The sequence below is a fragment of the Muntiacus reevesi genome, chromosome 15, assembly GCF_963930625.1.
Source record: "Muntiacus reevesi chromosome 15, mMunRee1.1, whole genome shotgun sequence".
Taxonomy (NCBI): Eukaryota; Metazoa; Chordata; class Mammalia; order Artiodactyla; family Cervidae; genus Muntiacus; species Muntiacus reevesi.
Window position 1 is genome coordinate 42,654,871 of NC_089263.1, and position 19,841 is coordinate 42,674,711.

General features: G+C 40.4%; 1 protein-coding gene across 2 annotated transcripts in view; it reads right to left on the reverse strand.

Annotated features, from left to right (window-relative positions):
- BAZ1A (bromodomain adjacent to zinc finger domain 1A) overlaps positions 1 to 10,043 on the reverse strand; it is an 84,572-nt gene extending 74,529 nt beyond the window's left edge. Inside the window, exons 1-2 of one of the 2 annotated variants that reach the window (XM_065906358.1) lie at positions 9,897 to 10,043; positions 9,259 to 9,429 (exon numbers count right to left, since the gene is read on the reverse strand). In XM_065906358.1, coding sequence (XP_065762430.1) covers positions 9,259 to 9,371 — 113 coding nt within the window. In that variant the 5' untranslated portion in view covers positions 9,372 to 9,429; positions 9,897 to 10,043. Of the gene's footprint in view, positions 1 to 9,258; positions 9,507 to 9,896 lie in introns of those variants that run through there. The other variant, XM_065906359.1, reaches the window with a different exon arrangement.
- Between the last annotated feature and the right edge of the window lie 9,798 nt (positions 10,044 to 19,841).

The following is a 19,841-nucleotide window of genomic DNA, read 5'->3' on the forward strand; positions in this document are numbered from 1 at the left end:
TTAGTAATGGAGATAATGGGTGCATATCATTAAAATACAAAGTAAAAAGTGATGATCTTTACTAGACAGAGGCAGATATCCTTTGGGAATTCAGAGGAAGGGAACAAGGAGAGACAGGCACAGAAGATCAAGAAATGCTAGGAAACACCTTTGGGAGGAAGTGGCATTAAGAATTAGGATGAAATGGAAAAGTAAAGTTGAAGAAAAAATATGTCAGAAAAAAAGATGAATATAATCTGATTTTTATAATAAAAACTATGTCAGATAAATAATTTATTAGCTAAGTGAGAGGCAAAAGACATACCCAATCGAGTGTTATCAACAGTGCAGAATAAAATGAATGAACAGATAGATCTTGGAAGAAGTCTTTTTACTGCCTAAAACTGCAGTTCACTTAGAAAGCTTCATTAAAAGTTTTAAACTTTTTCCTTTAGAAACAAACATAGGTTCCCAAGCCACATACTTAATGTGCATGAGATATTCTAACAATTTAAGCTGTGTTCTTGCCTTGAGAACCCCAGGGACGGGGGAGCCTGGTGGGCTGCTGTCTATGGGGTCGCACAGGGTCGGACACGACTGCAGTGACTGAGCAGCGGTAGTATACTACAGGTGACTTCTGCACTGTGAGGAGAGAGGAAGGAGGGGTGCTAATCTCCACACAGCCAAAGATCTGTATGTAGCTTTACAATCAGCTCTCCTTACTCATAGTCAACTGTAAGGAAGAGAAGTGAAGTCAAAGTCGCTCAGTTGTGTCGGACTCTCTGCAACCCCATAGACTATACAGTCCATGGAATTCTCCATGCCAGAATACTGGAGTGGGTAGCCTATCTCTTCGCTAGCGGATCTTCCTGACCCAGGAATCGAACTGGGGTCTCCTGCATTGTAGGCAGATTCTTTACCAACTGAGCTACCAGGGAAGCCCCAACTCTAAGGAAAAATATACTTCAAATCTAGCTATTTTACACATTAACTAGTCTCTGCTTGTGCTCGGTCACATCCATCTCTTTGCGACCCCATGGGCTGTAGTCTGCCAAGCTCCTCTGTCCATGTGCATGCAAGTCTCCTGCATCGGCAGGTCTGCCAAGCTCCTCTGTCCATGTGCAGTTTTCCAGGCAAGAATACTGGAGTGGGTTGCCATATCCTACTCCAGGGGCTCTTCCCAAGCCAGGGACCAAACCCACGTCTCCTGCATCTCCTGCATCGGCAGCTGGATTCTTTACTACTGAGTCACCTGGGAAGTCCAACTAGTTTAAGACACTGCTATCAAAAACAAAATGGTAGCTACACATACAATTTAAAATTTTCTTCTGGCCACATTTAAAAACTTTTAAAGAAATAGTAATGAAATCAATACATTTTATTTAACTCAATATATTCCAAAATATTGCAATATGTAATCAATAATGAAATATTTCACCTTTTTTTTTGGTACTAAGTCTTCAAAATCCAGTAAGTATTTTGCATTTACTGTGCATCTTAATTCTGACAGGTGACATCTCAAGTTCTTAATAACCAATGGCTCCTGCATTAGACAACACAGCTCTAGCCATTGTAAGTCGGTATTTGACAGGCTGGGGTATTTGCAGTAATGGCAGGGGGAGTGCTCGCTTCGGCAGCACATATACTAAAAATGGCAGGGGGAAAGAGTTTAAACTACGCTGCAATAAACACTACTTATTTATTTTGATTAATTTTTTCATTATTGGAGTATAATTGCTTTATAATGTTGTTAGTTTCTGCTGTACAAAAATGTGAGTCAGCTTATGCACACATATATCCCCCCTCATCCGTGAGCCTCCCTCCCACCCTATCCCTCATTCCACCCCTCCAGGTCATCACAGAGCAGGGAGCTGAGTTCCCTGAATAAACGTTATTTAGATCTGTTATCACTGTTCAAAGTACCAAGGAGAGGAATGGTGTAAGTACCACAAACTTCCACTAAACATGTAAACAGACAACAACCAGTGATGTAGAGCTACCTTTCTTCACCCGGGTTTCCACAGCCTCTTGTAAAGGGTTTCTACTGTTTGTTTCCTTTGTGCTTATCTATTCTGCAAAGCTGTTGTTACATTATAGCCCTGCTATGCATAAAACCCACCGTTAGGAGGAGGCAGGCAGGACACACTACCACAGTGGTGTGGGAAGCAAGGAAAAAAGCCAGAAGTTATCTCTCCCTATTCAACACCCCCTACCAACATGGCACCATCTCTAACATTATATACCTTCACTTACTTCCACTTCTGCAACTCTGCTCTTCACCCATTCATCATACTCATTCAAATGTGTGGGGTTTTGTTAATAATACTGAACTCTAGGGGATAGGTTACAATGCCTCTTCAATTTCAGTATTATAAGGCTATAAATAATGAAAAATTTCCAAGAAGCACATTTTTATTATTGTGAGGAAAAATGTATAAAATACAAAGTACTATTTTATATCAGTTTAGACTAATATAGATTATTATTTCTCTAACTGATTGCTATAATACATTCCTTCAATACTCCTCTTTACTAGAAATGGGCATAGTACTAGACCAGAGGTCAAATCCAGACTTCAATCTGTCTTTCTATCTTTATTGGAACACAATATATTTAGGTATTGCCTACAACTGCTTTCTCACTACACCCATAGAGATGGGTAGGTGCAACAGACACCTAACAGCCTGGAAAGCCTACAATATTGATTACCTGACCCTTTAAAAAATTGTTTGATGACCCCTGTCCTTTACTATTATTTCTTAAGGAAAAATTGCTTCTGAGTTACCAGGTCAAGTACTGGTGAGAACACACTTCTAAGGGCAACATTTCTGTTAACTTGCTGAGTATCTGGAAAACTCAAAACCTAGTAGATTAAGATTAAGAACAAAGTGACACAAAAAACAGAAACCAAATACAATTAAGAAAAGATAAATGCAAAGCATACTCTATTTACTTAATGGCCCAAACTATTAATTAGACATACAACAAGAAAGATCCAGCACAAAACTGCAGAAAAAATCTAACAGACATAAGCAAACTCCTTCACCTGCAAAATAATTAGTAACTGAGAAATGCAGCCATAGGTTAAAAACTAACATAACTCGACTAAAACAGCATATGGCATGCAATAGATGGCAAGTATGGTTTATGAACTTAGAAAAGTAGTAACTATTAAAAAAGACAGCATGGGTTAGTCTAACAATTGCTTTCACTGAAGGGGTTACAAGAGCAGATTAAGTGCTAATTATGGGCATCGTATACTAAACATGTCTTATAGACAGAAAAAGCTGCAAGAGGAAAATTAGGTTTGTTTTGGTGAGGGGGAGGTCAGTTACTTTGCACTCAGTGCTGCCTCAGTCAGACTTAGACAGGGACATACAAGGTAAGCTCCTAAAATCTTCAGATGACACTAAGGTGAGGAATGGGTTTCCCAGGTGGCGCTAGTAGTAAAAAACCTGCCTGCCAATGCAGGAGATGCAAGAGACCAGAATTCGATCCTGGGTTGGGAAGATCCCCTGAAGGAGGGCGTGGTAATTCATTTCAGTACTCTAGCCTAGAGAATCCCCTGGACAGAGAAGCCTGTTGGGCTACAGTCCATAGAGTCGCAAAGAGTCAGACACGACTTAAGCTACTTTGTATGAATGCAAGGTGAGGAATAGCAATACAGGGTCTCAAGTTAGCTTTCTAAGGATGAAAGACCACATGGTGTGAAATGCCATTTAATATACACATATACTATGAATATATTAAATCATCACACAGTACACTTAAGGTATCTTACATTTCTATTTGTCAGTTGTATCTCAGTAAAGCCACCCGAGCTGAGGTCCCTGACATATGACTGAGGCTACCTCTCACTCCATCTAGCCTCAGCCTAGCCTGACTTGAGCTAAACGAGCACAGAGTGGCCAGCAAAAGCCACAATGGCAACTCGAGGAATAGAGGGCAATTATAAGGGATGGTTGTTTTGAGCCACTTAAGTTTCAGGCTGGCCTGTTATAAGTAACTGATACATACTCTGCCTGAAGAAGAGAAACATGGTAGCCTGCGAAGCAGATAAAAGGTTAAAACTTGACAAGTATTTAGGAATCTCTGCTACACCATCCACAGAAAAAGGACTCTGAGACCATGTAAAGTATCTGAGCCATGTGGCAGACTTGTTCCTAAAGTGAAGCTGAACATCTAGTTTGAAGTCACTAGTTATTGAGCTTATCCAGCTTTCCTTGAAAACCCTTTTCTCACGAAATGGCCTTCTGATAAACCTAGTTGATTTCATACACAGTTGATTATGAGTTTGGGAACTTGTCTATGTGAAGGACATTTTTGCCCACTGTTAAGTTAATGGCATTCTGGTTTGTACATATAATATCTAGAACTATATTTGGGGGTATAGTAAAAAAGTCAAATATCTGAGCAGACAGCAGATAGTGGTACCTACACAAAGATCTAGGCAGCAGTCCCTATGTTTTTGGTGTATACTTATGCAAACTTTAACAAATATTATGAAGAATTCTCTAAAATAAGCATTAGTGAAGTCGCTTAGTCATGTCCGACTCTTTGCGACCCCATGGACTACAGCCTCCAGGCTCTTCCGTCCATGGGATTTTCCAGGCAAGAATACTAGAGGTTGCCATTTCCTTCTCCAGGGGATCTTCTCAACCCAGGGACTGAACCTGGGTGTCCTGCATTGTAGACAGATGCTTTGCCATCTGAGCCACCAGGGAACATGTAATAAGCATTATGTGTTGGTAACTAAGAACACGAGCTCTAGAGTCTTAGGTATGTGAACGGAATAGTGTCACCAATTGCTAGACAGGTAGTTTGGGACACTGATCTTGGACTTAATTCTTCTTACCCCATTCCAGCTTTCTCATCTGCAAAAAGAGGACAGAAAGGACTGAATCAACAAGGGAAGAGCTGATGAACAATGAAAACAGGATGTTTTATAAACCAGTCACACTTTTCATTGCAGTCAGGTTGAAACATAAAGCTGGTTTGTCAGTGATGTTGTGGGAGAGATCTCTGCATTGTAGATGAAAAATGTGACTCACATAAGATGGGAAATACATTCCAAGAGTCTACATGCCTGAAAAAAGAAGTTACTTTATTAAGGAGATTCAAGTCACTAGGTAATACAAATCATTTTCCTATCCTGAAAAACTAGCATTTCTGGGATTCAGACCTAACTATTCCATTTCCACAGACAAAAAAAAAAAAAAAAAAAAAAAAGTAATGAAATTGTTGTCAGCTAACTAAATTATAGAATAAATGTTTATTTCATTTAAGAGAGTAAATTATCTACTTTATTTGGCTTGCTTTATCTATGAACTTCATTTTTCTTATATTTTTTCCCTTAGGTTTCATATATAAGTGAGATCATATAGTATTTGCTTTTCTCTGCCCAACATTTCACTTAGCATAACGCCCTCAAGGTCCATAGGCATTGTTGCAAATGAAAGATTTCATTCTTTTTAAAGATTGAATGATATTCTATTGTGTATTCTTTACCCATCTATCCATCAGCGGACACTTAGGTTGTTTCTTTATCTTGGCTATTGGAAATAATGCTGCAATGAACACTGGGGCAGCATATATCTTTTAAAAAAGAATTAATGTTTTCATTTTCTTTGGATAAATACTCAGAAGTGGAAATGCGGGATCATATGGTAGTTCTATTTGTAATTTTTTGAGGAACCCCTTTATTATTTTTCATAATGGCTACACCAACTTATATTCCTACCACTAGCGCATGAGAGTTCGTTTTTCTTTACATCCTCCCCAACCCTTATTACTTCGTCTTTTTGATATTATAATAGTAGCCATTCTAACATGTGTGAGGTGATAACTCATTATGGTTTTCATTTGTCTGTCCCTTATGATTAATGATGTAAAGCACCTGTTGGCTCTTGAATATCTTCTTTGGAAAACTATCTATTCGGATCTGTCCATTTTTAAATCTAACTGTTTTGTTATTTTTTGCTGTTGAATTGTATGAGCTCTTTATACATTTAGAACATTAGCCCCTTACCAGATGTAAGACTTACAAATATATTCTTCCAGGTAGTAGGCGGCCTTTTCATTTTGTTAATGCTTTTTGCAGTGCAGAAGCTTTTCAGTTTGATGTAGAACCGCTATTTTTGCTTTTACTTTTGGTGTTGGGTTAAAAAATCATTGCCAAGACCTATGTCAAGGAGCTTACCACCTATGTTTTCTTCTAGGAGTTTTATGGTTTCAGGTCTTATGTTCAAGTATTTAATCCATTTGGAGTTTTGTTTATGGCATAAGACAATGGTTCAGTTTCATTCTTCTGCATTCTAGCTTATGCATTTGCCTACAGTTAATGTACTATTTTTTAGGTCTTTACTTGTGGAAAGCAGGTCAAACCAGAGTCAGCAATTAGTTAAAGAGTATATAGTTCAAAAATAAATAAAGGAGTTTGAACTGTATAAGTGATTATACTTATGATAAGAATACATCTTTGTCATAGTCCCTGTCTCAAAGAGTTCGGAGTCTAGAAAAAGAGAAAATGTGATGCAACAAACACATTACATTACAGAGCAATAACTGCAGATGCTACACTAGATAAAATGGAGGTGGTGACCACTGCTGCTGGAAGGACAAAGGAGGAAGTGTTAGGCTATAATATCAAGTAAGGTAGACAAAACATTACTTAGCAATTAAAAGGTCGCTGGCAATAGCTTCTCGGCCTTTTGGCTAAGATCAAGTGTAAAAAAGTCGCTGGCAACCTCTATTAACCAGAGTTAGAGGCAGTTACTTTGCCTTGTGCTGGGAAGTGAATGAGGTGGAGAGCTGTTGTAAAAATCTTTAAGACTGATTAAAGCTATATTCAAGAAATCAAAAACCTGAGCAAATAGGTGAGCATAGTGATCTTCAGATAAATACAAAAGAATATTCAAATTTATGCACTTAAAGGATAGTCTTCAAACAAATTCACATAAATCAATTTGTAATTTAATGAGTTAGTGAAAACAGAAGCTTCCATCACAGTTTCTCCAGGTTTGTGGCAAGGGTCAGATTACCATAATCTGCAGACTACCATATACCACTCATCATGAATGCATTTTTAGAAAAATCTCTTTGTAATCGTATAAGAGACAGTAATTCAAATAAATTTTAACACAAATGGCAATCTTCTTCCAATTTTGCAATTCAAAGTCATAAACATTAATAACCAAGAACATCTCTTGTTCTGCTTTGCTCAGGATATATGATTAAGTATTTTTGCTCCCAAACCAACCCTATCTTCTAAACTGCTCGTAATTTCCAAAAATCCAAACACTTCAGCACAGAGAAAACAGAAAACAAACCAAAAAAAACTAGTTCTTTTTTTTTCTTTTTAAATTTTAAAGTCATAAGACAATAAAGGAAGCAGTTCCTTAACATTAATGGAAGGTAGGTTTGGAATATCAAAAGTCTCTTCCTTTATTTGGCATTTCGGATTTCTCCATGATTATATTAACAATAAATTATCAAGAGCCTAAGTATTTGAAAAGTGTTTAATTCAAAAAGGATAATGGTTATATTTATGCTCCCTTCTAAGAGTGTCTCAAAAATTATGACTGCTTACATGAAAGAAGAAAAGTTTGAAATTTAACCCCATTTCCTATCTTGTTGACACTTTTAAATACACTTTGTGAAAAAATTCAGAATTACCAAGGATTTTAACTTAAATCTTCTTTAAAAATACGACAACATCCTTGTCAAGTTACTTAATCCAAATTCACTTAAGTAGTTACAAGAATGAATTCTATTTGAGTAACAAGACAAGTCTGTACAGGAGCAGAGTAAGATGTGCACTCTTATTTATTTAAAAGTATTGTGTGCTGAAAAACTTCTTTAGATGTAACATGTTTACGTGTAACTCCTGTGGAGCTGGAGAAAAAGAAGACTTGCTTAAAAATAAAAGCTTAAAGGAAACGTCTTTCCTAACCACTGCTCATTCCTCAGACAGGTGCAGATGCCTAAAGCCCTCCTTCCATCAAGCCCCCACTCAGAAAAGGTGCCTCCTACACACAATTTATTTGGTTGCTATAACACTTGGTTTCTAAGCCACAAAGGGATTCCTTCTGAGTGGAGAGGATAAAGCATAAGAAAAAGGGAGGGTCCGGCTGTTCCAGCGATTGATCAATTCAGGTTCTCACTTGGAGATCCTGCTTAAACACAGAGATCTGAAACACCCCGTTGTTAGGTGTCACAGGACAAGGCGATCTCTTGGGATACATCAGGCAAGGGACTAAAATTTTAGGGGTTGAAACTACACACGCAGCAGCTCCGGATTCTTATCAAAACAATAGCGAGTGGCACATGTCAGGCGGTCCACATGCTCAGGGGGATAAAGAGGAGGCTGGTTAGGGTTGGAGTTGAACTTGTCTTAACCCCCTCCCCCAACTCCCACCGCCGCGCTCCGGGCTACGGGAAAGTGAAAACGAGGGGGCGCCCAGGGCCCGGCTCTCTCCCCCTCCTTTTCCCCCGCCCAGCCCCGACTTCTTCCTCACCCGGTCTCCCGGGGGCGGAGACGCCAAGTTCCCCGGGGCCGGGAGTTAGTCACCAAGAAGAGGCGGTGACAGAGCGCACGGCTCGCTTCGCACACTACAAGGCCTAGCCGCACAGGACCGGAGGCGGCCGGCCGAGGCTCTGGTGTCCCGCGCTCCACGGCCCCCGGCCCGTCGGGGACCCCCTCCTTGCTTCCCCGAGTCTCAACTCTGCTCCCACCCCACCCCCGCCCCTACCCGGGGCAGCGCCAACGTCAGGCTCCGCTCCTGACCGAGGGAACCGACGCCCAGCCCCGGCCGTTTCCTGCCCCCGGGGGCGGGGATTCCCTCCCCGGGCCGGGGGACGGCGACTCCGTGCCGCTGACCCGAAAGGGGATCCCCTCGGCCGCCGGGCGGGGATCCCGGAACTGGCCCCGGAGCGCGCGTGTGGCCGCGGCGGGGAGGGGCGAGGCGGGGAGTTTCCGCCGCTCGGCGGCCGAGTGGCAGCCGCGACTAGAAGCGGTCCCCGCAGCCGGCGGGGACCAAAGGCTCCTCCGCCCCGGCCGGCTGTCCCTCACGCGCGCCGCGGCCGCTCGGGCCGCCGGGGGCCCCTGCGAAGTCACCGGGTCGGGCTCTGGGGGCCAGAGAAACGCGGGCCCGCAGCCACCCGTCACTTTCGAGTCGCCCTGCCAGAAGCCCGGGGCGAGGAAAAGGAGATAGACAAAAGGACGCTGGGGAGGGAGTCCCCACGCTCCCTCGCACCCCCCGCGCCCGGCCCGGCCCTTACTCGTAGTGGCGGAAGATCTCGTTGGTGACTTTACAGTAGAAAACTTCCTCGTCGGGCCGCAGGTCCGCGGGCGGCTTCTGTCTCACAAACGGCTTTCGGTGTAGCAGCGGCATCTCGCGTCCGCCCGCGGGCTCACCCGGACCCTCGGCCGCCCGCGCCGGCCCCGCTTCCCTATCAAAATTGGAGGGAAAGGAAAGCCGGTAAGGTGGGGAGCGCTCGGCGGCGGCGGCGTGGGCCGGTCCGCGCGCCGGGGGAAGCTCGGCTGCCTTTTGTGTGACTGACCCACCGCGGCTGCCACCCGAGTCGAGGTGGCTGCTGTCGCGACCAGGGTAGTGAACCCGGCGGAGCCGCCCCACCTCCGCACGCCCGGCTACCGGCTCACAATGGGGCCGGACGCCCTGCCGCGGGCGGTGCGGGAGCGGCGGCCCCCTCCCCCAGCGCCCGCTCCCTGCCTGCCGCCGCCGCCGCCGCCGCCGCCGCCGGGCTCACAACGTGCTCGGCGCGCAGCCGGCCGGCCCGACGCCGCGAGGGAGTTCGCTGCGGGCGGACCCCGGCGCCGCTCCGCTTTGTTCCCCCGCTCGCCTACACCTCCCTGCCGGCGTCGGCCGGCTACCGAGCGACCACACCGAGTCCCTCACCTGCGAGCACGCCGGCTGCCACTTCTCCACCTTCTCAACTACAAAGGCGGCGAGGGGAGGCTCTGTCCCCCCGGGGGGTCGCTTCTCGCCCGCCCTGCCGCACCGCCGGCCGCCGCTTCTCCCGCTGCCACGGCCTGGCTCCGCGCGGGGGATCGCGTCCCACCGCCACTTCCCCGCCTCTCGGAGCTCCTGGGAAGTTTCTGATCTACTTTCGGCTCTGAAGGAGGAAGAGCTGTTGGGAGGAGCTTTTCACTTCTCGCTTCTACCTTTTTATTGGCTACTCGATGACTTTTACAGCCTGTCACTGATACAGGAAGAGACGGCGGAGAGCCTGGGAGAGCTACATTATTAATTAATGGAGCAACCCCTAGTGAAGAATCAGAAGCATCCTCCATGTTTGCGATTATCAGCCCAAAGATCTGGGGAGAGCGCTGGGGTTTCATAAACACATGGCTAACAAAGTAAAAGCCTTCCTCTTCAAGTTTGGTACCAGCGCTTGGTTCCACGATGGGAAAAGGATTCCGATTAAGATTTAACTTGTATTTTAAGGATGGGACGAGAGATAAGGAATGAGAAATGAATAACCTTTTGAAATTTTCTTCTTCAAAATTAGAATTCTATGTCTAAAATAAAATACTTTGCTAGTGTAAACATTCATCTCGAAAAGAAGATACTTTGCTTGACAGCCGTGCTCTTTAATACTTAGGATAATTCAAAGATTTAGCAGAAGAAAAGACCAAAAAGAAAAGTATACGGCAGAAAATGTCATCATGCCTGCAGGACGACCCCCACATATTTAAAAACCACACCTTTAAAAAGTAATGTTTAGAATACACCGCTGAAAATATATGCAAGGGATCAATATTTAGTTCAATCGCCCAGAATTTCAAAGATTATGAATTTACTACTGAAATTTCCCCAAAACAACTTTCCCATGATTTCCATTTGTGAAATTAATTTTAATGCATATAATACATGTGACTTATGAATTAAAAAGAATTGTCAAAATGTTTGCCATCTTTGTATTAAATGGTCATTTTTGCTGCTGCCCTTGAAATTTGCTTATTTGCAGATTAACATGTAAGAATGGGTCTAAAAGACAGTAAGTCTGAAGAACAGTCATTCAAAAAAGGATGCAGTAATACTATGAAATGATCTCAGTTATAGAAACAATGTGGGATCATCTCTGTATCTTCAAATTAAGTACATATATACATTGGAGCAGAAAATGTTAGAATTCTATCCAAATCTCAAGAGTTATTTTTAAACTTCTTTTAAGATACTTCTATGGTGGCTAGCAAAATAAAACTTTGTGATTCAAAAATCATTAATAAAATTAATGCACCTAGTCTACAGTCGAAGAAGCTTGGAAATGCTCTCAGTAGTAAGTATATTCTTTAGCCTAGACAAAGTCTTCAAAAAATTAGGAACGCAAAGATTTGGTGTTTTAAACTGGTCTCCAACTAGTACACTGAGTGATAATATAGAATTCCCTACCTATAAAGTAACTTACCAGATAAAAATGTTAGAACCCACAAAGATAAACTCAAAATGGGGACAAGGAGAATGGATAATTTTCGACCATTTTGATAATATTGAACTATCACTCTCACAACTCAAAATCCCACCTTAACTGTTTTTATTCTACTTCAAACTACTACCATCTAATTTTCCCAACTACCATACCCAAATTTCAGTACCATCATAACTCAGTTCTCTCTGAGTTACATACATAGGATTTACTTTAATTTCTGATATTTAACCATTGTTATACATAGCTATTATTTTAGAACATGTTTAGTAAATTATAATTAACATTCAAAGTTTATCTTTTATATGCTTATATTTGATCAAATCGATAGCATGGCTAAGGTACCTCAAAATAACATTTCTCCTAAAATTACCCTACATGTTTACTACTGAAAACTTACCTAATGTATTATTAATTTCATATATTGGTATCATGATAACCTTCTTGCTTCTTTAGTACTTCTTGACTTTTGAGAGTGAAAAACTGATTGCTGTATTCAGAAAGTAGTTAAAGGATACTGTCGTGAAATAGGACTTTGTGTTTTTTAAAAATTGAAAACATTGTAAAGGAAACTATGAAAGGGTATCATAAAGAAAAAAGAGAAAACAATGAAATTAATTTAAAATTTTATCATTTTAATTCAGTTAAACATTTGTCCTCCATTTATGTGCCAAGACACTGTACTAGCTTATATAAGGGATACAATATAAGTGTATCCTGACTTCAAAAAATGTATAATCTTGTAGGAAAGAGATGATGTAAGGGCAAATAACTAATACAAGAATTGTGTGAGTCCTAATGACCATGAGTAATATAATGCAAAAAGAGACATAGGAAAGATTAAAAGAAAATATAGTAGGGGGGCCCAGGGTGGGTCCTAAATGAAGTCATTCACAGGGCACGATTTAAACAGCAATAGAAAGCTCATGTTCCAGAATATCCTCTCAAGTCTCAAGATGCAACCCTCCACTCCATTACCCCTCTGGATGAAGAAACCAGTGGCCCCCACTTAAATGTAAAGTGTAAATATACTAGTTAGGCAGGACATATACCAGTCTAATACCATCAAGACTAGTTTAATATTTGAGAAGGTATACTGCCTTGGATAGGTGAAGACAAGACTGAAATATGTATTTTTTTAAAAGCTTGAGCTAGAATACTTCGGCCTGTCTTCTTCTGTGATTAAGAAAGGCTTTACTTAGGTGATTTGGTGTGACAGTAATTATCTGGAACTGAAAGAAAGCTTTGGGAACTCTTTTTTTTTTAACACTTTTTTTTTTAATTATTTTTATTAAGCTTTAGGAACTCAATTCTCTCATTTTGCAGCTGAAGAAATGGAAGTTCAGGAACTGAAATCTAGGCCTGACTCCTGTCTAGTCTCTTTAGACGTGGATTTGATAATGTTTAATTTTCTGGTATACCCTACTTGTACTGTATCTATAAATGAGCTAAAATACTATTACAGATCCTTCCTAAACCGCTAAAATGTGTAAGGGGATAAGATATACTACTTGTGACCAGAAACAATAGTTTTTGAGACTTATCCAGAAAAGCAATTGGGGTAATACAAATCTTAAATGTGTCCAATTGAAGAGCTGACAAGACCTATCTCCATGCTTCAGTAAACACATCTAACAAATATAAACATTTAATGTCCCTTGCCTCTAAGTAGCAGTTATACAAGTATTTAGAGGATAGCTGAGAAAGGTGTCTTATAAATATATACAAGGAATATCTTCAACTTCGTAACTCCTTTCCTTAGTATCTCTGACACCTGTCTCAACTCTATGATCTCTTTTTATGTGCCTGCATGCTTGCTAAGTTGCTTCAGTCGTGTCTGACTCTGTGCAACCCTTTAACTGCATTCCGCCAGGCTCCTCTGTCCATGAGATTCTCCAGGCAAGAATACTGGAGTGAACTGCCATGTACTCCTCTAGGGGATCTTGATCTCTTTTTAATGTCTTTATAATTCACGGCAATTTTGCCTATAAAAGATTTTTATATATTGTTCTTTAGAAGCAATGAGTACCCGAAACCATTGGCCTTGTATTAGGATGGAGGTGCTAGACCTTAGCTGCCCAGTGAAATTACCAGAGGGGTTTTTGAAAGATACTGATGCTTGGGTCATATCCTAGACTAATTAATACAATCTCTGGGTTAGGGACCCCAGTGTTTGGGGTTTAAAAATCAACTCAAATAAAAAAGAAAATCAACTCATGATTCTAATATACTGCCAAGTTGAGAACTCCTAAGAGGAGATTGGATTGTTAATGCTGAAGTAGGAATGTTGGCAATTTTTAAATTCATTTTTTATTCAGCCCCTTAAAGATATGAATTATGAGATGGTAAGTAGGAGTTGAAAGAATGTCTGTGGCCATCATCATCATCACAGAAATAGTTTACATTTAATGAATGCTTCCAGCTTGTCAAGCACTGTGCTAAGAGCTTTAAATGAATCATCTCATGCAGTTCTCCCAACAAAGTACTATTTATCATTTCCATTTTACAGATGAAGCCACTGAGGCTCAGAGAGGATAATTAAGTAGCTTGCTCAAAGTCAGATACCCCAGGAGCAGAAAAAATGAAATTATCAACTCTATGGAGTCCAAACTCCTTACTACTACTCTATATTTCCAAGGGACTGATTTTCTAATCTAGCTCAGATATAAATTGAAGCAGGGAAATTGAGCCAATGCACTAAACAATGCATTTAGAACTTGTAATGATCAAGAATGTTTGTTACAGGAAGCCATGGAGAATTTCTAAAATTATCTCAGAGCAGGGAAAGCCTAAGTATTATAACTCACAGTCCCAAATCCATAAAGATAATTCTGTAAAATAAAAATTAAAAGTCTCTGCATGACAAAGGCTACCACAAAGTTGGAAGACAAATAGCAAACTGGGGAAAGAATTACTTGCAACTCACTGACAAAGGGATGATTTCCCTTATGTATAACTTCCTATTTTCCTATCATAATAATAAATCACAATAAGCCAAGATACACAGAAAAAAGAACATAAATGGCTTCTAAAACATATAGAAAGATTCTCCACCTTACCCATATAAGAGAAATGCAAATTAAAACTACACAGAGATGACATTTTTCATCTTTCAGATTTGCAAAGATCACCGTCATATGTTGGTAAGTCTGGGGAAACAGGTACAACCTCTGTAAAGGGCAAATTGGTGATATTTATCCAAAATTACAAATGTACATAAAATCTCCATCTCTAGGAAAATATCCCGTAAGTATATTTGAATATTAGACTCTATTTTGGCTTTGTTAGAAATAGCATAATCTTAAAATTAATGGAAATTTCCATAATTAAACAAAGTATGATGTGTTCATATAATGGAATGGTATGCAGACATAAGAAAGAATGAGAAAGTTAAAAAAAAGTTCATTAAAATATGCATTTAGCGTATAGTAAATGCAAACTTAATGTACATACATATTTGCTTGATACATAAAACATCTGGAAAGACACTGTAAAATAACACACTGGTTGCCTCTGGGAAAAGAGTTGCTGGGGGACAGGGATCAAAGGAAGATTTTTTCACTTGTAGAAAGTCGAATAAAAATTTTTAAGATACAGAGATTAGATGGTAAGCTGCCAGGTCAGGACAGATAGCTAATATAATAAAGTCCTCAACACAATTGGAAATAAGTTTAGAATTGCAAATACAAAGTAAAAAATGTCTGTTAAATATTTTACAGGGCCTAGCACAGGGCTTTTTCCATGACATGAGTTCAATACATATTTGTTGGATGGATGAGAAGTTAGATGGATATATAAAATACAAACTTAATTTGATTATAGTGAAAGAAATAGAGTCAGATGGGTGGCTGCTTTCATCTTATCCTAGAAATAGAATTTAGATTACACACAACGAAGAAACTCTCTCTAGACTATGTTAATTATTATCTCTATATCAATTTACAGAAAAAGTTATACTATATTCAGATATAGATTAATTATTGTTTTTAAAAATAAGACATATAAGGAACAAGTAGAAAGTTTTAAAATTTGAATTACAGGGTTCTTATTTTTATCAATTGCAAAACTAATTTTTAAGTTTTAGTTTATCTGTAGTAAATAGCTACCAGATAAAAGTTGCACTAATATTTGCATCTCATTTACTAATTTCTGTTAATTCTGAGTATAAAATACTGGAATATGCTACTTTGTTCTTCTTTCTCTTTAGTGTTCAGGCTACAACCTATTATCATCAGATAGCATTTTAAATATTACTATGTATTTTAAAAAATCTTTAAAAAAATTTACTACCATGCCTGGAACATAGTAGGCACTCAAACCTATTATAGAAATGTGCTAAATTCTTTCATTTTTTTCCTTATAATATTTAAAAGATTATTATTTATAATATTTGTAATTAGGACCACCATCTTTTTTACTAGTTGGCTCAAGTGGTTGAAGCGTGGTATTCATGGCATACTGCAACGTTGACACCAATAACTAGCCCCATATTGCAATGTATACATGGACTGCCTGGCAATTATGAATGAATAGAGAGAATTAAGACAGTTAAAATTCAGAAACCAGTTCTCAACATTTAATTCTAAGAGTTCCTGGTGAAACATGCTCATGTTACTCTAAGACATTTAGGATTTTCTCCCTCTTACCTCCATTGCCATCATCAGACCTAGAACCCAGCAGTCATGCTACTATCCTATTTTCTCTAGTCTAAATGTTTAGGTCAAAACACCCATCTTTTATTGTCTTAGCACAACTGAAATGTATCTTTTTCATCTGAAAAAGTTTTTTCAACTACCAGTAAGATGTTTCTCGATGACTTCCTAGCATCTAGACCCCACATTCCTGGCATCTAGAAACTAGTTTACCTACGAGAATAAACATCTTGCCTATTTTAGGAACAAAAACCAAATTCCCCAATACTAAATAACCTCTCTTTTTTTCCATTTCAATCTTCCCTCTTAAAATAAAGACCTCCCTCTTGGTTCCAGTGTGGTAGGGAGAATAATAGCCCCCAAAGATGTCTACAGCCTATTTCCTAGAGTCTGAATGTCATTGTACATGGCAGAAGAAACTTGCCGCTATGATTAAGGTTAAGGGCCTAGAGATGAAGCAAGCTGCCTGGATTATCCAGGTTGGCCCAATCTAATCATGTGACTGCTCAAATGTAGAGAACCTTTCTGGGTGTGGTCAGAGATAGAAGGAAGGACTGAATAAAGGTCAGAGGGATATGATGTTGCTGGTCTGGAATGGAGAAAGGGGGCCATAAACCAGAGAATGCAGTGATCTTTAGAAGCTAGAAGAGGCACGGGAACGGATTCTCTGCTGAAAGCCTCCAGAAAGGGACATAAATCTGCCTACAGCTTTATTTTGCCCAGTAAGACCTGTGTTGTGGACCTATCACTAAGTTTCTGGTAAGTTTTTAGAAAAGCAATAGAAAAATAATATATCCAGTGATGAAAATATTCCTAATTCTCAGCTGATTTTCACAGCAATAATGAATGATACCTTTGAACTTTAATGAATGATTTAGCTCTTTCAAGCTGAGGTTATTAGTAATTCCTACTTCTAGAGTTTTCTGCCATGATTCATCCCACTGCTACCTCTCCAAGTTGCAAAAATTCATCTAGTTATTTCATAATGCATTTTTACCATAACCATACACAACCATAATATATATAGTTAGAATCAGCTATATATAGTTGGAGAAGGAAATGGCAACCTACTCCAGTATTCTTGCCTGGAGAATCCCAGGGACAGAGGAGCCTGGTGGGCTGCCGTCTATGGGGTTGCACAGAGTTGGACATGACTGAAACAACTTAGCAGCAGCAGCAGTATATAGTAAAAGGATTATCAGTGAACAAAGACTTTTCCCCCTCATTAGTTTCTATCTCCTCAGACCTCCTTAGGGTGTTGCTCCATCAATCTTCCCTCTATCCAATATTAGGCTTTCCTTCACTACTGAGATCTCTGCCCTTCGGCTATAATCTAGCTGCAAATTTCTTTCATGAGGGTGGGGTGGGGAGGAGATTAAGTACATCTTTCTTGATCTTAGGCATTATTTCTCTTTCTCAACCAACATTTAAAAAAGGAAACCTATGCTCCTTGTTTCTACTTCTTTATTTCTCAATCTTCTGTAGCTTCCCCATACTCCTCCCTGAAGCTGCTTTTGATTCTAAACCCCTAACTGCCAAATCCAATAGACTCTAACCAAGGAGGAGTCCACCTTATTCATTCTGTTCCTTGGCATCCTCTCCTACATTTGGCTTTGTGACACATTCTACTCTGGCTTTCCTTCTATCTCTCTGAACTGTCCTGAGTATCACGGCCATCACCTCTTCCTCTTCAGCCTATTCCCTAAACCCTGGTGGTTCCCAGCTTTCTTCCATCCATTCTCTTCACCTGTCACTCTTCAGGGAGGCCTTCTCTAAAACCAACATCTCCTCCTGACTACATCCACTGCCCCTATTTTCACTGAAACATGAGGTTTTCTAGGGTCTTCCTGTTTCCTTGGGGACTCCACCACAGCTTCTTGAAGATTTTCTGAGATGAGAAATTAGTCAACAAACTGACATTTTATGAAGATTAATCAAGGTGTGGTAGGTAAGACTGATTGTATTGAGTGGAGCCTGGAGGCAGGGAAACCAGTTGAGAGGACACTGGAGAAGGACGAGGGAATGACAACAGCCTGAACATTGCCTTGGCAATGGAAAGGAAGAAAAGCCAGGAGAAATACTTCAGTGGATGTATTTAGTGACAGAACTTGATTACACATCAAGGGAGAGAGAAGAAAAGTCAGAGATGATTCAGAAATTTCAGACATGGGAGACCAGAAAGGTCATAATTAACAAAGTTGAGGCAATCGAGTATAGAAATAGGTTTGGGAGGAAGATGAAGCACTGGATTTTAGACATGGAATATCAAAGCAGTGATGCCCTCCAGGCATTAGGAAGACTGGGCTCAGTGGGAAATAACCCACCTGCATTGCAGGAAATGCAAGAGATCCAGGTTTGATTCCTAGGTCGAGAAGATCCCCTGGAGGAGGAAATGGCAACCCACTCCAGTATCCTTGCCTAGAGAATTCCATGGACAGAGGGGCCTGGTGGGCAACAGTCCATGGGGTCACAAAGAGTTGGAAATGACTGAGTGCACGCGCGCACACACACACACACACACACACACAATTGATGGGTATACAAAAGTAAATAATACTTAGTAAATAAATAAAACTCTTGATACTCTTTCTGCTCTTCAGGTGCTCGAACCAAGTAGCAGGATGCTCTAGACCCTCACTGGCACTCCAGAATTCCTCACTGGTGTTCCCACCATGAATCAGCCCCAGCATTTGCTTTCTGCTGCCTCTTCCTGATCTATCATTGGAAGGTATTATGAAACACACGCTCTCTAATCTTAGGGCCTCATAGACACACTAATGTCTTTTAAAGCCATCTCTATTGACCACGCTACAACAGTTTTTCTAAACCTCTTCATTTTTCTCAAAACTCCAACCTCATCTTCCTTTCTTAGCTGCATCTTGCCTCCTCATTTATTTACAAAATCTGGGCCACTCAGTATGACTTCTGTTCTCAACCCAAATTTTCTTTTCACCTCACCCTCTTTTCCTTCTCTGTTGTCTTCTTTCCAAGGCTACAGCTGTGCTTTTGACCATAATTTTTTTCAACCTCTTGGATCTTATCCCATGCTTGTTTCTTTAGTATCTCCCCTCAGTTGCTCCTTTTTTGACCCGCTAACAAATTCAAGCCCACGTTATCCTTTAAAAAACCTTTTTTTTCCTTCACTTTGATTCCCTCAGAACTACCAACTTATTACTCTTTTTTGGTGTTACTAAGTAATATAAACTTTACCTCGTTGTCTTGATAGTGGCTTGAATTCTCACTGCTGCTGCTGCTAAGTCACTTCAGTCGTGTCCGACTCTGTGTGACCCCATAGACGGCAGTCCACCAGGCTCTCCCGTCTCTGGGATTCTCCAGGCAAGAACACTGGAGTGGGCTGCCATTTCCTTCTCCAATGCATTAAGGTGAAAAGTGAAAGTAAAATTGCTCAGTCGCATCCGACTCCCAGCGACCCCATGGACTGCAGCCCACCAGGCTCCTCTGTCCATGGGATTTTCCAGGGAAGAGTACTGGAGTGGGGTACCATTGAGAGAAGTCTTATTTATGTATATCCTATATGTTTGTCTCGCAGGTTCCAAAATTTAAGTTTCAGTAGGGCAGAAATCATATGGTAAATTAATCATAAAATATTTTCAGCTATGATTAATCAAGAAATAATTGTGAGATTTGGGAGGCTGACTTCTAAGAAACAATAAATAATACAGTACTACTTTGCCCTTATCTGTTTCCAAGGAGTTAAAATTGTAAATGCACTTAAGAGTTGTCATGTGATGGTTATCTCTT